Below are 18,721 nucleotides of genomic sequence, written 5' to 3'. Positions count from 1 at the left end.
TTACTTTTGAAATGACATTTTTCCATATCCCTATTTTCGGATATCATGGAACACTGTGTGGTGGTGTGTGCTTGTCGGCGGCCCCTTTTTCGTATTAAGGCTTTCCGAATGCACAGATCCCCTCCCTCATATCAGTTGAAGGCCTGCACCATCATACATCGTCACGATTTGGTAGAGACAGGTACGCTGCTCTACTTCATACACCCGGCCACGTACTTTGAGGGCGTGATATCTCTTTATACGAATTACTGGCCGAATCGTGTGCCGTTTGAGGTTGTAGTACTCAACAAAGCCTGCGTGGCTCGCATGGCCTCTGAGGTCACGTGCTTGCTGCGTTCTTCAACCCCATCAGCAGCACCTGACTGACTCTGGTATCAATCCGAAGTAGAGAGTACGCCTAACGCCATCAGAGGCTGGCTGCTCTCCGAGGGGCGTTTCTATTGCGCGAGCCGCCGAGGGAGCGACATCGACATTGGTCTTTGCGTCTCATCCCAACGCATCTAACAGACAGCCAATGGGGTATGAACTTGTTCGGGCCAGTATCTATGGCCCTTATCATCCCCCTGCCCAAAATGTGCCCGGCAGATCAAGAGGGAAAACCTTCAATTGTCCCGGAGTGCTGCCTTGTATTCACTTATCCAGCATCCAGTTCGTTTCCCTATGATGATCAAGGTACTACGTTATGTACGACGCTCTCCGTTAAAGACTGGCCGGTCAGTTCACTCGATTGTTCGTTCAGCTAGTCATTCGCTTTTGTATTATACTCAGCGTAGGAGCCATTTCAAAGCTTCAACATTTACCATTAAGAGGTTCGGTGTAGCCCGTACTCTGGGACTTACTTTGCCGCTCCAGTTCGTCGAGATGCCTCCTGCAGGATGATAGGATTATATAGGCCTGCTGACTCTTCCTCGAACAGGAGGATATATGTGACGATGCCGAATTGATCTCATGGCAGTGTCTTTGGGCATCTATTGACATGACGAAGTACGTCTCAGTATGGTTCTTCTTCTAGCACCGCTATAAATTATACTATTAATTCTGTTTATCTTTTTCCCCTCTATCTTCTCTCCTCCTTCTTTACCTTCTTTTGACCCCTTGATGTCTCTAGGCTGTGGTTCTTAAGAGAACTAAGATGCCCGAACTCGGAGCTCTACTATTGACCGTCCTCTCGGGACGTGATTCCCAATGGTGATAGAGAGCTTGAAACCCTCTATAAAAAACGGTCTGTAAGAAGGTCATGGACGTTCATCTGGTGTTGATTGCAGGTACGCATCGAGAATGTGAACCAATCGTAATCAATCATCCATTCCCTTGTCAGTATTTGCGGGGCCTGGGGTTGGTCGATGATGGCCAGCTGACGATGCAGTCTCGACTCGGACCGTATAAAAAGCAGGGAGAAGCAGCAGTCTGGCCAAGTCACGATGCTTCACACGCAGCATTGAAATGCTCTCGTCGACCGTTTTCGTAACCGTATTCGCACCTCGCCAAGGCAGTTTGCATATCGTCGGGGAAGCCCCTGTCGTTCGCTCATGGCCGACCTAGTGTAGTGGAGGCTTCCCCTACCACGCACTACCGTTTCCCAGTAAAACCCTTATTTAGCTTGACTCGGCCGGTTCAGCTTGCATGAGATGCTACCGCCAGCGTCGCCACTCATTTCCGCACCGAGGAAATGCTTGCCGAATGGAGTTGACGGATGAAAATTGGATCACGGAGCCATGGGACCCGGCTCGCCCTTCATAAAGTAGCCTTTATAAAGCGACATGATGGGCATGAGCTGCCGTGCTGCCTTGATGGTGTTCATATTGTGCAATATCGATTGAGTCTAACAGTCGACCGAGACCATGGCGTTCATCTCTGACTTGCGGTATGCGAGCATCATCCCCGATGGGTTGCCGCTCTCGTTGGTTGGCGTGATAGCCACTGTCGTTATCGGCATCATCTACGGCATACTGGCCAAGGAAAGGCCTTTGGCTGGGTTCCCCCTTGCTGCCATTGAAGGCCAAAGTCCCAAGAAGAGTTGGCTATTCCACGGTCCCCAGACCATCACCGAGGCGCTGGCCAAGGTATGCATGCCCTCAGAGCAAATTTTGAACTCAAGCACTCCGTTGACACAGCCGACAGTACTCCGGCCCCTTCCAGGTCATGTCCGGGACTGGCCCGAAAATCGTCTTGCCCAACCGGTTCGCCGATGAGATTCGCAACAACCCGTCGCTCAACTTCCAAAAGGCTTTCTTGAAGGTATGACGATATCTACTGGACGAGGAATACACGTCTCCATGCCGTGCCCTGGGATGCTCTCATGACTGACGCGCCGACAATAGGATTTCTTCACCGAGTACGAGGGCTTTGCCCCTCACCGTCAAGGACTGACAGGCGACAATTTGATCCAAGAGACTGTGCGCGTGAAGCTTACGCAGTCCCTAGGGCTCGTTACGGATGACCTGGTCGATGAAACCACGGCCTCGCTGCGAGATATCTATGGCGAGAGCCCCGAGTGGACCACCGCCGTCCTGAAGGAGGGCGTCACCGACCTCGTCGCGCGCCTGGCCTCGCGCGTTTTCCTGGGCAAGGACATCTGCCGGAACGAGCGCTGGCTGCAGATTTCCAAGTCGTACACGGTTGATTCCTTCATCGCGGCGTATATTATGCGCATGGCGCCCACACTGCTGCGGCCCTTCGTGTACTGGTTCGTGCCGCACGGCCGGTCGATCCGCCGCGCCGTGCGCGATGCCCGCCAGATCATCGAGCCTGAGGTGGCGCGCCGCATCGCTGCTGTCGACAGGGCCCGCGCCGCGGGGCTCAAGCCGCCCAAGACGGCCGACAGCCTCGGCTGGATGTACGAGACGGCCCGCGGCCGCAAGGTCGACTACCCGGCCTCTCAGCTCTCCTTGACCATGGCCGCCATCCACACCACGACCGAGACGACGAGCCAGGCCATGCTGGACATCTGCGAGCACCCCGAAGTCGCCCAGCAGTTGCGAGAGGAAATTATCCAGGTTATCGGCGAGCACGGCTGGTCCAAGAACAGCATCACCAAGCTCAAGCTCATGGACAGTTTCTTGAAGGAGTCATCGCGTTGTCACCCTCTGAACCTGAGTAAGTACACCTTTTCGCTATTACCCATTGGCCTCTTGATCCAATTGCATGAGAGAGAGAGAGAGAGAGAGAGAGAGAGAACCAAACATACTAATCCAACTGGCATCGTACAGGCAGTATGAACCGTTACGTTGATCAGGAGGTTGTTCTCTCGGACGGCACGGTTTTGCCGCAGGGCAGCCGCATCCTGGTGGCCACCAACTTCCAGGACCCGGCCGTATTTCCGGCCCCCGAGGTGTTCGATGCGGCGCGGTTCTTGCGGCTGCGACAGGAGCCCGGCCAGGAGCACGCGTGGCAGTTCGTGACGACGACGCCCGAGCACATGCATTTCGGCCACGGCACGCACGCCTGCCCGGGCCGCTTCTTCGCCGCCCACCTCGATAAGGTCGCCCTCTGCCACCTGCTGCTCAAGTATGACTGGCGCTTCGTGCCGGGTGGCCTTGAATTCCCCGCACCCGACCAGTTTGAGACTTCGTACAGCGGGAGCCGTGCTGGCCAGATTCAGTTCCGGAGGCGGCAGGAGGAGATAGGGCTGGATCTGGAGTAGGTCAGGTGAAAATACAAATTATATACATCAAACAGTAGATGAAGCAAAGAAAAGGTTCACACGCATGTTACGGAGCCTATGACTTATGTAATAAAACAGATCTCTTAGCCAAATACCAAAGTATGTCTACCAGTCTACCTATACAGTCTCTCTTAAATGCCATCTCAAACGCACGTCAATCGGTTAGCCATTAATTACGCCACATAATCATTCCTCCCTGGCCAACAACCAAGCCCAGTCGAGGCCAGTTTGTTTTCTCCCCTTTTTCCAACAATGAAGACTATCTGGTACTTCCTTGGGTATCTTGCCAACAAACAAAAACATAATAAAATAGAGAGAGCAGGACCTTCTTGCCTCTTTCTTGTCGGTTCCGACCACCAGCCGCCTGACTCAAGTCTTCGTTTTCTTCATCTTCATCTGCTTCGTCTTCTGTCATTCTTTGTATGCTTTTTTTTTTGGTTTTCTTTTTGTTTTTTTTACATCGCAGATCCCACATCGCTGTCGCGTCGGACGACGGCCTCCATGGCGTTGAGGTCAATGGCGTACTCAGGCTCGCCCTCGAGGGTCTCACGGATGAGCTCGAGGGCCGAATAGTGGCGCAAGGACTGGCTCTCACCCGAGCCGGACTTGAGTTCGATGTGAGCAAAGGGATCGGCGCCGTGTTGCAGCAGGGCCTTGATTGCGGCGACCCAGCGCTCGCGGTTCTGCAGGAGCCGGTGGCTGGCGCTGGTCTCGAGCAGGTGCGTCACCTCGTTCTGATGAGTGAAGAAGCGGCGCCCGGCCTTGAGCGCCTTGCTCCACACCTTGTTCGGCTCCCCCTCCTCCGAGGGGCGTGCCGAGGCGCCGGCCTCGAACAGCACCTCCAGAACCCGCGGGTCGGGCATGTCGTGGTGGAAGTCGACGTAGTCGCCCACAATGGTCCCGCAGGCTGACACCCCGTCGGGTTTGGGATTGACCACATGTACGAGGAGCTCTTCCGCCTTGCGCCGCCGCATGTCGCCTTTGAGTGTCTGGAGCTTCACTGACACGTAGGTGACAAGGCTGGCCTGGATTGCCAAGGTTAAGAAATCCTTACGCTTGGGGGCTTCCCGGTTTCCATGGGCTCGTAGCCTGCCCAGTGCTTCCGGCATAGCGTCGGGCATTTTCTTTCGTACCAATCGGGGTCCTCGTACATGGGCTTATGGGCCTGAAGTGATTTGACCCAGGCTCGCTGGCAAGTGTTGTCGAGGTCGTCAAGCAGGTCGCGATAGGCATCGAGATTCGCCACCTTACCGTCAACACCCGCACAAAGGCGTAGTGCGTTGGCAACCAGAAGCCACGCTTCAGGTCGGAAACGCACATCGGGCCACGCCGAGACGGGCGGTCGCAGCATGTTAAAACACTTCAAGTGGCGAATGCAGCCGCTCAGTAGTGAGAAGTCCAATTCGATTGGGTCTGATGGCGGGACCCCAGGCACTTCTTGCCAGAAGTCTTTCCTAGACGCCCATTCCTTTCCGGTTTGATGGCAGAAGACAACCCGTTGCTCGGCCTCCGTTGCTTGAGCTCCTTCCGCCTCGGCCTCCAAGAAGCCGGCACTAAAACTCTGCAGTCGTTCCTTAAGATTTCGGGTGACCACATTCAACTCTTCGATGGTTGAAGGTTGACGGTCTGGCATAGTAGCAACCAATTTGCCCGCTGTAGATTCCCAGTAGCCTTGTTCGGCGAAGGCCAGGGTTATTAGGGAAGGCGGCTGCCGTGATCTTAGTACGAGCTGGAACACCCTGAAACACTGCTGCAAGTCTCCTGGTGCTAAGCTGCTAAGCATCTTCATGTAAAGGCCATCAGTGCCCCCGAGTCGTGGTGGCAGGGAGTCAAGTGTCGGTCGTAAGGTCCTTAGAGAGCCTTCAAGAACCAATTTCATGGCCAGCTTTGCCCATAGAACGTCGCCGCGTGACCGCCGTGCCAGCTCTTTGCATAGGTTGTGAGCGTCTGGGAGGCCCGGAACGTCGCGCTCCAAACAGTCCTGGAGATACGTAGTCATGGCATCTTCCGTGTGCTCTTGGACCCTAAGCCGGGGAACGCCCTTGAAATTCTTCTCAAATGACGGCAGTTCGCGACCGCTGGCGATGATCTTCATGGAGTCCTTGTTCGCATAAGTCATGCAGATCTTAGCTATCTCGCTGTACGAGTCCCTAGCCCATTTGCTGCTCCCCACATCTCGTCTCCATGTTCACCTATGTCGGTTATTTCAGTGTCTTCATGCGAGTAATGATGCTCCCTGTTGACAATACGGAATTCCTACACATTGCGCGGTCAGTTTCACGCGAAACGCCATTAGTTTTGTGGATAGACTTACATTGAGACCATCGACAAATACAACAAACTTCAACTTGGTGGAAAAGTTGGCGAAAAGATTATAGATCCCCTGGGTTAAGGATGTGGTTGTCAAAAGCGGTCTCTCCGGAGGCCATGGCCCACCAAAGTAAGTAGGGAAAGCCATCCGGACGAGCTCTGGCCGGGGCGCGCAAATTTGATAGAGGTTGTTTCTCAACAACCCAAGTTCGGATTTTTGGAGCTGGTTGCCGCCTTCGTACAGGTAAAAGGAACAGTAGATGAGATCGGCGTCTTTGGCCCAGCCATTGGCGAGTTCGGCCCGGACCTGCTCATTATGCAATGCCCATTTCATGAGTGTCGACTTGCCGGAGCTTGCGCATCCACTGAGCCAAAAGATGGCGTCGTCTTTGCTTTTTAGGAAATCCCGGAAAGGTGAGCCTTTTGCCATCAGCCAGTCGCATGTTTTGTCGTCTGCGTCTTCGATTTTATTCTCTTTCTCGTGTATCTGATCGAAGTACAGCATTGCCAGGATTTCTGCATACAAAAGTTGTGAGTAGAATGGACTTGGCAAATATTGTTATCATCGAGGACAATGTGGTCTTACCTCTGGTACGTGTATCGATCGCTTCCAATTCTACAGAATAATTAGCCGAGTGTCATTTTCCCCCCACAAACCCGCATGTCCGTCTAATTACCTTGTGGCGAAGGACCAGCCGTCAGTCTCGTCAAATGTGACACCATTTGCTTGTAGCCCATGCCGTCTCGTTCACTGAACCGGGCAAGGCCCATGTGACTCGCGGCCATGTCGTCGCGTGTGACGCTAAACCCTTCATAGGCGGACGAGTCCTTCGGTACCATGCGGGACGCGCCGGTAGTGAACTGTTCGCGCATACAGACGACCCGGATATCCCTGGATATCATTTGGAATGTCCCGTGTTGGTTCTCGAAAAACCCCGAATTCTCCGCCAGCGAGCGCAGCAAGGGGTCATTCGGCGACCGTAACGAAATCTGAGCTGTCAAAGCAACGCATTCCCCAAAACTCCTTTTCCCGGTGCGTTGGTGAGGCGTGCCAAGAAAGATGATGCCCTTGGTCTTGGGATATATGTCGCCCAGGTCGTTGTGGCTTCCGTAAATGCGTGACATGGCAGCTGTGGTCAGAGCCTCCTTAACAACGATACCTCCAATTCCATGGGCCACGAAATAGACAGGGCGAGGGGTGGCTTCTCGGATCCGGGAGAGGTCGACAAGCAGCGATTCGGCCAGCTCCGCGAACATTTCGTTGCCCTCGCCTAGGATGCTGGCGTAGCCCCAGGTGATGATTCTTGCGTGCGGCAAATCACTGCCCAACATATCTCGTGGCCAGCAGACTGAATCTTCGGACCAAGACCCAACACGGTGGCCATTGAGGCCGTGCACGAAAACAATGTCGATTCCTTCTTCACCCGGCTCAACGCCGTTGTAAAGCACCATTGGCCCTGCGCCTGATGCCGTCCCATCGCCGGTGAGGACTCGTCTGCTGCTGCTCGGGGCCCGGCCGACTTTGTCCGAGCTGCTGAGCGATAGGGAGTCCCTCGAATCCGACATTTCCTCATGATGCCGCGGCCGGGAGGCGGAGGATGCCCCCTCTTCAGCCTGGCCAAGGTATCTCTGACTCGCTTCATTTCGTATTTGACGTCTCTTCTCTACCACGAGCGGCATGAGCAAGATGGGGGATATGAGTGAGCATTTCATTCCACGACGGTGTTTTTCCTTATTTTTTTCCTTCTTGTCCTCATTTGCCCGAAGAATCCTCAATCCCACGCCGCGCGGGGTGGTCGTGGGCCGATCCGTCATAAATCAGAATCCCTGCATTGAGTTGGGCCCGTACCCGTTTCAGGACACCACCCCTACCCAGGGTATTGCTAGGGGAGCCATCGGGCCATTCTGGTCACGCGCTTTGCATCGCCGGATTGGCTGCCAAGTTGAAACGAACCAGTCGCGGTTTGATATTTGACTTGACAATCTCCACGCCGTTGTGCTGTCTGGCTATCCGCGGAAGCGAGTCTCGTGTTGCCGGACGAACGTCAAGCTCCCACGCTGGGGCCGGGCGGAACAGGGTGGGTTCGAGGCATAACTGCTACATACATACATACTGTACAGCATCGTCAATGGAGACGGGCGCACATGACATGGGCGCAGTCGAGCGCAGTCGAGCGCAGTGTGCACGGCGGGCGGCGGCGGGCGCGGTACCTACAGAGCGGTGTGTGCGCTATCGTCCATCATGAACAATTCATGCAAGGAATATGACAAAGTTTTTATTTTATTTCCCTCATTTGGGCGCGCAAGAGGTGCTGGATCAACAGGGAGACGGAGACCCTGCGTCTCGTGGCCGGGGAAGCCATCCGAGTGCGGACACTGCGAATTGGTCTAGCGAGAGAGTTGTCGAATGCGGCAAGTAATGGGGACAACAGGGGGGGCCTAACACGTCGTCCTAATCCAATTGATACGGGTTGGATGGAGGTTGTCAGGTTGTCAAGGCCGTCAAGTGTCGGCCTCTGCTAAACTAGCGGGTACAATTGCCAGTAGCAAGAAGTAGCTCGGTAGGCAGTAGGTATGGGTATGGGTATGGGTATGGGTATGGGTATGGGTATGGGTATGGGTATGGGTGGGAAAAGCATGAATTGACGTATCATTCTGTCGAATCTACGGGTCTAGGGCCGGACCTACAATGAACTAGCTACGATGCAGGCAGAACCACCAACGTTGGATCGTCAAGTCCAGCCTGCTACATATTGGATATCTAGTATGTATGTACATACATATGTATAAGCGGTCATGTTCCATTCCCATGGCTGAAGAACCAAGGCGTGCTTCTTGTCACAGGAGAATAGCCCAATTCGTCGCTCGTTCAATCCATGATTGGCCTGTCCTATTGGCGGCTAGGTTTTGCCGAGGCCGAAGCCCTGCCATGATCGCCTGGTCTCATTTCAACCCCCCCACAACAGCAAAGTCTCAATACGACCTCGGGCCACGTCGTGTCGGAGTTGAGTCAAGCCCCTGGCCATTTTGGATATATTTGTGCCCAAACGAATCCATTCCGAAGGGGGAAAGACAACCCCGCCTGCTGTGGTGGAGGCCGTGGTATGTGTTCAGGAAGAAGTTTGTTGGTCGTCGTCCACAGCAAAGAACTTGGAGAATAATCAACCATCCCGAGTTTTCGTTCCCGAGAACATGCATTCCTGTTCCGTCAGATGCTTCGTCAAACAATAGCCGGAACTTCAGGTTGGTTGTCCCTCTCAGCACGACGTGCGTACGTCAGTGGTAGTATGATGATAGTTTCATGATGTTCCATCGCTGCCGATTCGAAAGCCCATTCAGCACATCCTGCCGAGCCCCATCTCGCACTCTTCCCTGCCTGTCCACCTGCCAGCATGCCAGCATGCCAACCTGCAAAGAGCAAAACCTTAAAGCGCGTGTCACATGCCCCTCGTAAAGTGGAAGCTCAGAACATTCCACTATTGAAGTCTCGAAAGACAAAGTCTTGGTTAATGGTGTGTGGCCTTTTAACCTTATCCCGTTAGGATATGTCGTCTCACCTCCATGATGATTGACCTGGCCAGCTGAGCCTCAAATACAAACACGCTGCCAAGCTCTCAAGCACATCTCGCTTGTCAGACAGATATGGAGCACCGGCAATCAGCCAGAGGTGTGCCGGTGGTGGAATTCGTATTACTAATAAATTCGTCACCAGCCGGTCCCCTGATGGTTGATATGAGACTCTGCAGTGTCAATTTGCCAATGCGGAACCGGTAAGCAAGCCCCCTTTCCGGGCGTCATAATTGCCATGACCCCCATGATGAATTACAGTATATCATCGACATCAGCACACACAGGAGTGATACGTGCGTTCATATGTGCCACTCATTGTGCTATTTTCTCTCTCCTCTCTCGAGAAAGGAGCGTGAAGCCGCTGCTTGACGGAACTGTTACTTGGCCACTTGCGGCTCAGGGGATTTGGCTCTGTGGCACATCGCAATACTGATTCGCATAGCTTAACCATATGGACCTTGGCGGTGTTCTTTCTACCCTTCTAGCAGGCAATCGTCGCTCTGTGGGAGTTCCTACATACATTCGTTTCGTTTGGCTGCTGGCCTGTGAGCCTGAATGACAAACGGCTCATGAATTTTGGTAATGACAACACACCACTCTGCGCAACGGACTATTATATTATGGGTGGCTTGGGAGCCTCCAAATATGGCAAGAATGAGACTTGACCTATATCTTTCAAGATATGCAAACTGGACTAAATTGCTACGCACTGAGAATCAAAGGCTGGACAAGATACATACGTGGGTATAGCAACCTTTCCGGCAAAGAAGAAGCTGTCATCGCTTGCTTTCTTTGTACGCTACACTGCCAGTGGCCCCTTGGTCCTCTACAGTCCAAAGAAGCAAACGCGAAAAGATATTGCTTTCTCTGAGTTGTCCACCCTATCCTCATTGCCCTCAGCCTCTCCTTGCCACCTTCCACCGGCGCCTCAAGGTGCCCCAGGAATACCATGTCCTCAATACGAACGCGCCAAAAACAAAAAAAAACAAAAAAAAAAAAAAAGAGCATGGGGACGATCAATTAACGAAGGAAAGCCTGTAAGGGAGGGTTGCGCTTGATTTTGACAGGGAGAAAAGGGAGGGAAGACATTGCCTAGTCACACTCGTAACTCAACCCAGGATTTCGACCAGACGGTAGAGACCATGTAGGTTGATTTGGTTCGCACCTCAGCCCACGAGAACTGACATCTTCACAGGTATGTTGGTACGGCACGACTTAGAAGCTTGTGGTGAATGCCGCCAGGCCAATGACCAAGGCCGGTTGATGACCCCCCTGAGCTCAAAGTCAGCCCTATTAGCCAAGGCCAAGGCTCAAACACTACGAGTTGGCGGTATGTTAGATAGGGAAGGTAGCCTTATCAGCCCTGGCTTTGCTGTACTTAGAAACTGGTTGAAGGCTACACGTAGGCATGCAGTCACTACCTCTTTCCAGTCAGTCGATTTCGGGCGACCTTTTGTGCCCGCAACCGTTACAGTGCCCACCTCGTCGCATCCATTGCCCTCATCGCGTAGAGGGTCTGAAACTTGTTCTCATGTTCTGCCTTTTGTTGTAGGAAAAGTAGCTATACTGGAGGCCAGCTGCATAACTGCTTGGCAGTTTTAGCAGTCTTTATGCGTGCATGAGATAAGACCAGAATTATGAATAGCGACGAATTAGATAAGGTCCGGCCGGCATGTGTGCCACAACTGCCCCTCCAAAAAGTCATTGGAGCTTCGGCTGATTCATCCATTGAGTCACTCGGCTCCCACTTCGTCTAACGTCGTCACCAAGGTTGCGAGCCGACAGTAATTTCTTCGTTTTCGCAATACCTCAACATCGCACTAAATAAGACAAATATGTCGAGCAAAGGCGCCAAGGCCGGTGCTTCGGCCAAGGCCAAGAAGCCTACCAAGTCTGGTACTGAGGACAAGCGAGAGGATGTGTTGCAGGCGGTTGTAAGTCTCGATCGCGGGGCAACTTATTTGCATTTGCTTGACTTGACTGACTGCTCATGATGGTTGCACCACCTCTAGATCATAGCCGATTCATTCCAAACACGCTTCCGGCCCTTCACCCTAGAAAAGCCAAGAGTGAGTATACTGGCGTTCCTCGAATCAATGGCCTTTCGTCGGAGCTAACTCATGTGACAGTGCCTCCTTCCGCTTGCCAACACTCCGCTGCTGGAGTACACACTCGAATTCCTTGCCATGAACGGCGTCCAGGAGGTCTTCATCTACGCATCGTCCTTCCAAGAGCAGATCGAGAGCTATATCAGACAGTCGCGATGGACGCCGATATCCAGATCCTGCCCCTTCTCCACCGTCGATTTCATTCGAGTCGCTGATGCCCGATCAGTAGGCGATTTCCTGCGCGATCTTGACAAGCGCGGCTTGATAGAAGGCGACTTTGTCCTAGTACATGGCGATTTGGTGTCTAACATCTCTCTGGATGGCGCATTGTCGGCGCATCGGGCACGGAAGGAGGCCAACCGTGACTCCATAATGACCATGGTGCTGAGAGAAGGCGGCGAGGATGAGCACCGGTCCAAAGTCAATGGCATCTCCCCTGTATTTGCCGTCGACCCACTAGCAAAGCGCTGCTTACACTACGAGGAGATGAACCCGCTGCAATCGGATCACTACATTGAACTAGATACCGATCTTCTCAAGCAGCCCGAGCTGGAGATCAGATCGGATTTGATCGATGCCCAGATTGATATCTGCACACCCGATGTACTCGCCCTGTGGTCCGAAAGCTTCGATTATGAGTTGCCACGCGCAAACTACCTACACGGCGTCCTCAAAGACTACGAGCTCAACGGCAAGATGATTCACACAGAAATAGTGTCCGAGGGGTTACGCTGCGCGAGCGACGAATTTCCAAATGTATGAAGCAATCAGCCGTGATGTGCTAGACGGCTGGACACATCCGTATGTCCCGGACAGCAATCTGGTGAAGAGGCATACTTATCAGTTGCGGGAGAACAATGTATACCGGGAGGACGAGGTAACAATCAACGATGGCTGCGACATCTCCAATGCTGTCATTGGCCAAGACACCGTGGTTGGCTTTGAGAGTATCATAGAGAACAGCATAATCGGTCGCAACTGCAAGATTGGCAAGGGTGTACGCATCACGAATAGTATTATCTGGGAAGATGTTGCCATAGACGATAATGCTGTTGTCGAGCATTCAATCGTCGCTGAATTCACCACGATCGGGAAGAATTCATGTCTGAGCGCAGGCTGCCTGATAGGCTCAGGGGTCGCTGTGGGAGAGGGCATCAATGTTCCCAGCTCCAGTATTATATCTGTTATCTCCGCCCAGGGTACTTCGGTGGCGCCCAACACTGAGCTTCTTGGTCCCCAGGGCAAAGGTACTCAGTTTATCGACCCAGACATGGAAGACATGGAGGATGACGATCCCCAACGGCTTCAGTTGTCTCTTGGTTACTCTCTTGAGGGTTACGAACTATATGCTTCCTCTGTATCGACATTAGCATCAGACGATGAGGAGGATCTGTCGGATGATGAGGTACGAGACACGGCCAGGAGCGGCCGTACTACGTCATTCGCCTCAGACGACTCGTCAACTGCGGGCGCTTCCAACTTCGTGACAGAAGCTGTGGCTGGCCTGTTGGAGGTACTACGAGGCGAGCGGGGCGATTTCGATTCCGAGAAACTCGAGTTTACGTCGCTTCGATTGGCCAATGACGCGTCCGATAACGCTGTGCGCAGGGCAGTTGCGACGGCACTCGTACGTCGGGCAGTTGAGCTGATCAATGCCGAGAGCGGCGGGATGGAGACGAGCAAAGCTGCCAAGTGCGTTTTGACCGAGCGTTCTGGAGCCAAAGAGTTTGTTTCCGAGGTCGGTGTCGGAGGGGACAGCGTTGCGGAGCAAGTCGACTTTACTCTTGCTGTCCAGAGAGCCTGTGTTAGTATCTCCCGGGTCATCGAGGTTCAGAAAGCAGGGGCACTGTGTTCGGCCCTGTTCCAGCAGATGTACAGCGAAGACATTTTGGAGGAAGAGGGCATCCTCAAGTGGTGGGAAGATGCCCGAGCCAAGGAGGGCGGGGAAGCGATGGAGCAAGTCCGAGAAAAGTGCAAGGCCCTCGTCGATTGGTTGGAAGATGCTGAGGAAGAGGATAGTGATGAGGAAAGTGATGAAGACTAAATACATCATATGGCCTAGAATATCCAAAAAAAACGATACCGTCAGAGGCGGAAATGGTCTGTTCAGTGTAACTGCTTTGCATCTCGAAACCATGATTCTCCGTCCATTCACACGAAAGGATCCAAGCTACAAATGCACAGGTTTCTGGGTATATACCGTTTTTGCCAGAACGGTATTAGATGACGGACTCTTGAAATATCAGATTTACCCCCTGGCCGGAAGCGATGTGAGCGATGCCCCATGTGTCTCCTATATAAGCACAGTACACAGCGAAACGACAAATTCTTACTTTGGTTGTCTTCACCTACTCCCACAGTCAACTCGAGCGGAAGCCCACTAAGTGTGAACATGACCACACAACATACCCGAGCAATCATGCATGCGCCTGTGTAGTCGCACGACGGCGGCCTAGCACGCATCGCATCTAGGCTGTCGGATACCTGGCTGGTCGTTGTAGTGCTGTAACGGCACTCTGCGCAGGGTATATTGACCTATTACCGCTGGCACATATCATCCCGGTGTTCCAGCTTTCATATATACATCGCATCTCAACCGCTTGTCAACATTTTGTCTTATACACGATTGCCAATCCTAGAAAGGGGTATGGTCACTAGAACGTAACTAGGCGGCATGCTATATATAACCATTGCATTTGAAGCCTTGTTGTTTTATGTTCTCTATGTATCGCAAACGAAGACCAAAGCGTCCGTCAAAAACACCTCGAGATGAAGCGATATCGGAAGTCACACCAAAAACCACAGGACTTGTGTCTCTGTGACAGCTGAAAGCAATTGTTATGCCGGGGGATGTGAAGGTTACTCGCTGGGTTAGGCTCGAGGGCAAGAATGGTTGGGTACTGGCCTTGCGATTGGCTTTCGAGGTAAGCTGCATAATTATTCGATAGCTGATCTCATCAGGCCTGCTACAGAAACTTATCATCCGAAGGTTCTTCGCCAGGGTACACAAAACCGCCAGGGCCCTCCGTGAGCTCTTGATACTGGCCTAATTTGCTGAACGGCTCGGGCCTGTGACCGCGTCCATCTTTACTTGTCTGTTGGTATCGAACATGAACTGGGACGTAGCAAGACTGGCAACTCATAACCTGAGCGGTGAGTCCGGGTTTCGTTCACTGGCGAATTATGCTAGGCCGACATTATACATAGCGTCGATGTGGACGATCCGGTCGCTAAGCTAGCCTAGTAATCGGTAGCAAGGCAACGGTTATGATAGGTATGAGCAAATCGTCATAGTATGACAGCGCTGAAGTGCTGTGGTAATGACGCGATCCACTGGCGAGCTTCTGTCGCTGGGTTGCTTCGCAGCTTGCAGCACCTTATTGTCATTTCTTACTTGTGTTGACTTGAACACTGGACCACCCACCAATGATGTTTCTTGTTGGCAATTGATACAACGTTGATGGGTGACCCAGGTGCCAGCCAGTTGCTTGGAACGTATAGCCGATTAGTAGTAGACACCACAAATATTTTTTCTTAGTACGCGACGTACGGGTCGATTCGTAACCCGAGACCGCTTTCACCGGAGTAATCAAATTCTTACGTTATGCGAGCACAGCATACTGTAACAAGGCTATTTGCAATGCAGTCCATAGTGTACCGTATGATTGGCGCCGTTGGCAGTCACATATGCTGCTTACTGCTTACTGTGCAGCCTTATATTTGGACGAGGTCCGAACCACCTCCGATCAGTCCTCCGATATATCTGAGTCAGTATCCTGGCAAGCTGCAAGCCCGGCAGCCTGTGGCCTTCAGCACCTACAGCAGCTCAGATGGAATTTTGCAGTGGGGTCTGAGTAATGTATCACTGCCGGCTTAGGCAGTTTACGTTGCTGGACGTCACTGTGGATTGGGAATCCCGCCATGGTCCAGGGCGTACAGCCAATGTGACAGTACGTAAAGGCACCATGCACTACCCCGCCTTTACCACATCCAGCTCGCCCAGTAGCCACAAACCCCCACCCACATCTTTTCCCAGGCCCTTCCGTTCCGCATGCCGCTTATGGTGACTCAATTGGCACCAAAGGCAGTCAGCGGAAAAAAAAAGTATTAAAAATTGGTATACCTTATTATTCATACTGAAAGATTGATCCTCACCATCGACCAACTGACCATTGTTGATATATCCTCACCATCACGAAGCCCACTATTCACAATGTGTCCTACTCCAGACGCTGCTCCGGCCACCAACGGCTCCAATTCCTCCAATGATCCATGTTCGTCATTGCCTATGATCTGCCCCTCGTCTCGTGGGCCTGCAGAAACTTCGTGCTAACTGATGTGCCTGTCTCAGCTCACCCGGGCTTCACTGGCATTGCTGTAAGTTTATACCTTGATCGGCCACCTGGGCGAAAGCCTGCGTCTCTTGGCCGCTAATTCAGTATTCTAATCGCAATCCTTATAGACCCAGCGTACGCAGCGCTCCAGCCCCTACCAGCCCGTTGGCGATTTCCTGAGCAACGTCTCGAGGTTCAAGATCAGTGAGTTAACCCGGGCAACACGATGGCCTCCCTAGCAACGTTCCTGCGCCTACCAACTATACGGCTGTTGGCCGGGTTAAATACTTGCTAACAGGGTCGCCCAACGACAGTCGAGTCAACCCTCCGTGAGGGCGAGCAGTTCGCCAATGCCTTCTTCGACACCGAGACCAAGATTCAGATTGCCAAGGCCCTCGATGACTTTGGCGTCGACTACATCGAGCTCACCTCCCCGGCCGCGTCCGAGCAGTCCCGAAAGGATTGCGAAACCATCTGCAAGCTCGGCCTCAAGGCCAAGATCTTGACTCATGTCCGCTGCCACATGGACGACGCTCGCATGGCTGTCGAGACTGGAGTTGACGGTCTCGATGTCGTCATTGGTACCTCGTCATATCTTCGCGAGCACTCGCATGGCAAGGACATGACCTACATCATCAACGTGAGTGCAATGGTCTTTTGACGAAGCGGGGGCTTTTCGGCCGATATCGGGCACAATTTTGACAAAAATGACAGACTGCCATTGAGGTCATTGAATTCGTCAAGTCCAAGGGTCTTGAGATTCGCTTCTCCAGCGAGGACTCTTTCCGATCCAACCTCGTCGATCTTCTCTCCGTATACAGCGCTGTCGACAAGGTGGGAGTTACGCGCGTTGGTATTGCCGATACCGTTGGATGCGCCTCCCCCAGACAGGTCTACGATCTTGTTAGGAGTAAGTCTTCGCGCGCCAGCATCGCCACCATTCGCCCCTTGCTTTATCCCAAATAAGCTAAGCGGGAGAACCATTGACTAATACGGTTCAATTTCTACAGCTCTGCGTGGTGTCGTAAATTGCGATATCGAAACTCATTTCGTAAGTTTCAACTCATTGCGCTGTTGGCTTTGGGTGGGTGCCTACCATATACGGCTCAAGATTTATTGACTCGTTGGTTATTTCAGCACGACGACACAAGTTGCGCCGTGGCAAATGCTTACTGCGCTCTTGAAGCTGGTGCCACACACGGTAAGCCGCATTATCATTCTGACCCTTGAGAGATTATTATATTAACGATTAACCAGTTGACACCTCGGTTTTGGGTATGTTCCCCTTTGCGTGCCGTCAAGCGCCTCGCGATTGGCTTTGCTGATCCTAGTTTGCAGGTATTGGTGAGCGAAATGGTATCACCACGCTTGGTGGCCTGATGGCGGTATGTCCCCTTCCAGGACGCAGGTGGCTTACTTTCAATATGCTGACGACTCCAATGTAGAGAATGATGGTTGCCGATCGCGATTACGTCATGAGCAAGTACGTTATAGCTTGTCGTCTTCATTGATCCTTCACTTTGCTAACGAATTACAGGTATAAGCTTCACAAGCTCAAGGACCTCGAGAACCTAGTGGCCGATGCTGGTATGTCACTCCTTTCCACCGCTTTCCAAGTCGGCTTCGGCGCATGTGGGGTTCAATGCGACAGATATGGGTTGTTTTTCGTCTTGTTCGAACTTGCGAGCGTGAATTATAATTTTCGCTCTCAAGTATTGAATACAGGAGACTCAAGGATGCGGGAATTCAGTTCTACGCCTTATGCTGGGTCCTCCTGCTCCAATGACCTTCATACAATGGAGACTGGGTGGAATCCCCAGGCGGCCCTTGGACCCACGATGTTGAACCCCAGCATACCCCAGGTCGACCCCTACAAACTCCCACTTTTATCACGGTGATCAATTTGGGCTCGAGTAAAAAGCTAACGACTACTGCAGTACAAATCAACATCCCGTTCAACAACCCCATTACTGGCTTCGTACGTGTCTTGCTCTTTGCCTTAGATGGCTATCATACCTGGATGATCACTAACATTGCATAAAGTGTGCCTTCACCCACAAGGCTGGTATCCACGCCAAGGCTATTCTGAACAACCCGACTACATATGAGATTCTCAAGCCCGAAGACTACGGTCTGTCCCGCTATGGTATGTTCCACAATATCTAAGCCGCCGATTGAAATCAGTACTGACATGATGTCTCAAATTCAGTCCACTTTGCGTCGAGATTGACTGGCTGGAATGCCATCAAGAGCCGTGTCGAGCAGCTTGGTCTCACTATGACTGATGCCCAGGTCAAGCTTTGCACCCAGAAGGTCAAGGCTATGGCCGACGTGAGGCCGCTTGCCATCGACGACGCCGACTCTGTCATCCGTACTTTCCACCTGAACCTCACCTCAAATGAGGAGAAGCCACTGCTTCCCAACATGACGTCTGAGGAGAAGGCCAAGTTCGAGAAGGCTGAGAAGGAGATTGCTGCTGAGCCTGAGCAGAAGTCATTAGACCAGACTGTGGCCCAGGAAACCCAGGCGTAGATTACAGTCAGGGACCGGAGTTAAAACAAGGAATTAGATGCAACAAAAGTTGCATGTGTACATATCAAAAGGCAAAATGCATTTCAGGTCTAAAACAGCGTGTTCTTAAATATTAGCGATTTATCAGGGGATCAACTGATGCAATCCGACAGCAAAGCCTCACTGCAATACGCAATCTAAGCGATCAGCTGCTGTTCCCACTT

At 52.4% G+C, this 18,721-nt stretch overlaps 4 protein-coding genes across 4 annotated transcripts; 3 read left to right on the top strand and 1 right to left on the bottom strand.

Annotated features, from left to right (window-relative positions):
* Nucleotides 1–1,841: 1,841 nt before the first annotated feature.
* On the top strand, nt 1,842–3,637 carry PG998_001710 (cytochrome P450; the record flags this gene model as incomplete). Its single annotated transcript, XM_066868528.1, has 4 exons — nt 1,842–2,063; nt 2,122–2,238; nt 2,322–3,096; nt 3,210–3,637. Coding segments are annotated over 4 exons (1,542 nt in total), but the record flags the coding sequence as incomplete, so codon positions are not given.
* Nucleotides 3,638–4,119: 482 nt separating this feature from the next.
* On the bottom strand, nt 4,120–7,504 carry PG998_001709 (uncharacterized protein; the record flags this gene model as incomplete). Its single annotated transcript, XM_066868527.1, has 6 exons — nt 4,120–4,753; nt 4,798–5,794; nt 5,857–5,920; nt 5,979–6,490; nt 6,561–6,590; nt 6,652–7,504. Coding segments are annotated over 6 exons (3,090 nt in total), but the record flags the coding sequence as incomplete, so codon positions are not given.
* A 3,875-nt stretch (nt 7,505–11,379) lies between these two features.
* On the top strand, nt 11,380–13,696 carry PG998_001708 (translation initiation factor eIF-2B subunit epsilon; the record flags this gene model as incomplete). The annotated part of the gene is made up of 4 exons (XM_066868526.1): nt 11,380–11,478; nt 11,557–11,613; nt 11,674–12,408; nt 12,497–13,696. The coding sequence occupies 4 exons, from the start codon at nt 11,380–11,382 to the stop codon at nt 13,694–13,696; spliced, it is 2,091 nt and encodes a 696-aa protein (XP_066736941.1).
* Nucleotides 13,697–15,865: 2,169 nt separating this feature from the next.
* Nucleotides 15,866–18,518, top strand: PG998_001707 (homocitrate synthase; the record flags this gene model as incomplete). Its single annotated transcript, XM_066868525.1, has 12 exons — nt 15,866–15,926; nt 16,004–16,029; nt 16,115–16,190; nt 16,301–16,626; nt 16,701–16,896; nt 16,997–17,037; nt 17,318–17,371; nt 17,432–17,469; nt 17,524–17,573; nt 17,924–17,964; nt 18,030–18,132; nt 18,196–18,518. 12 exons carry the CDS (start codon nt 15,866–15,868, stop codon nt 18,516–18,518), a joined length of 1,335 nt encoding a protein of 444 aa, XP_066736940.1.
* Between the last annotated feature and the right edge of the window lie 203 nt (nt 18,519–18,721).

The sequence above is a fragment of the Apiospora kogelbergensis genome (assembly GCF_038363985.1).
Source record: "Apiospora kogelbergensis strain CBS 113332 chromosome Unknown utg000001l_segment0_segment0, whole genome shotgun sequence".
Classification (NCBI taxonomy): Eukaryota; Fungi; Ascomycota; class Sordariomycetes; order Amphisphaeriales; family Apiosporaceae; genus Apiospora; species Apiospora kogelbergensis.
The sequence above is the reverse complement of the archived record's forward strand: the minus strand, read 5'-3'. Positions and strand labels throughout refer to the sequence as shown.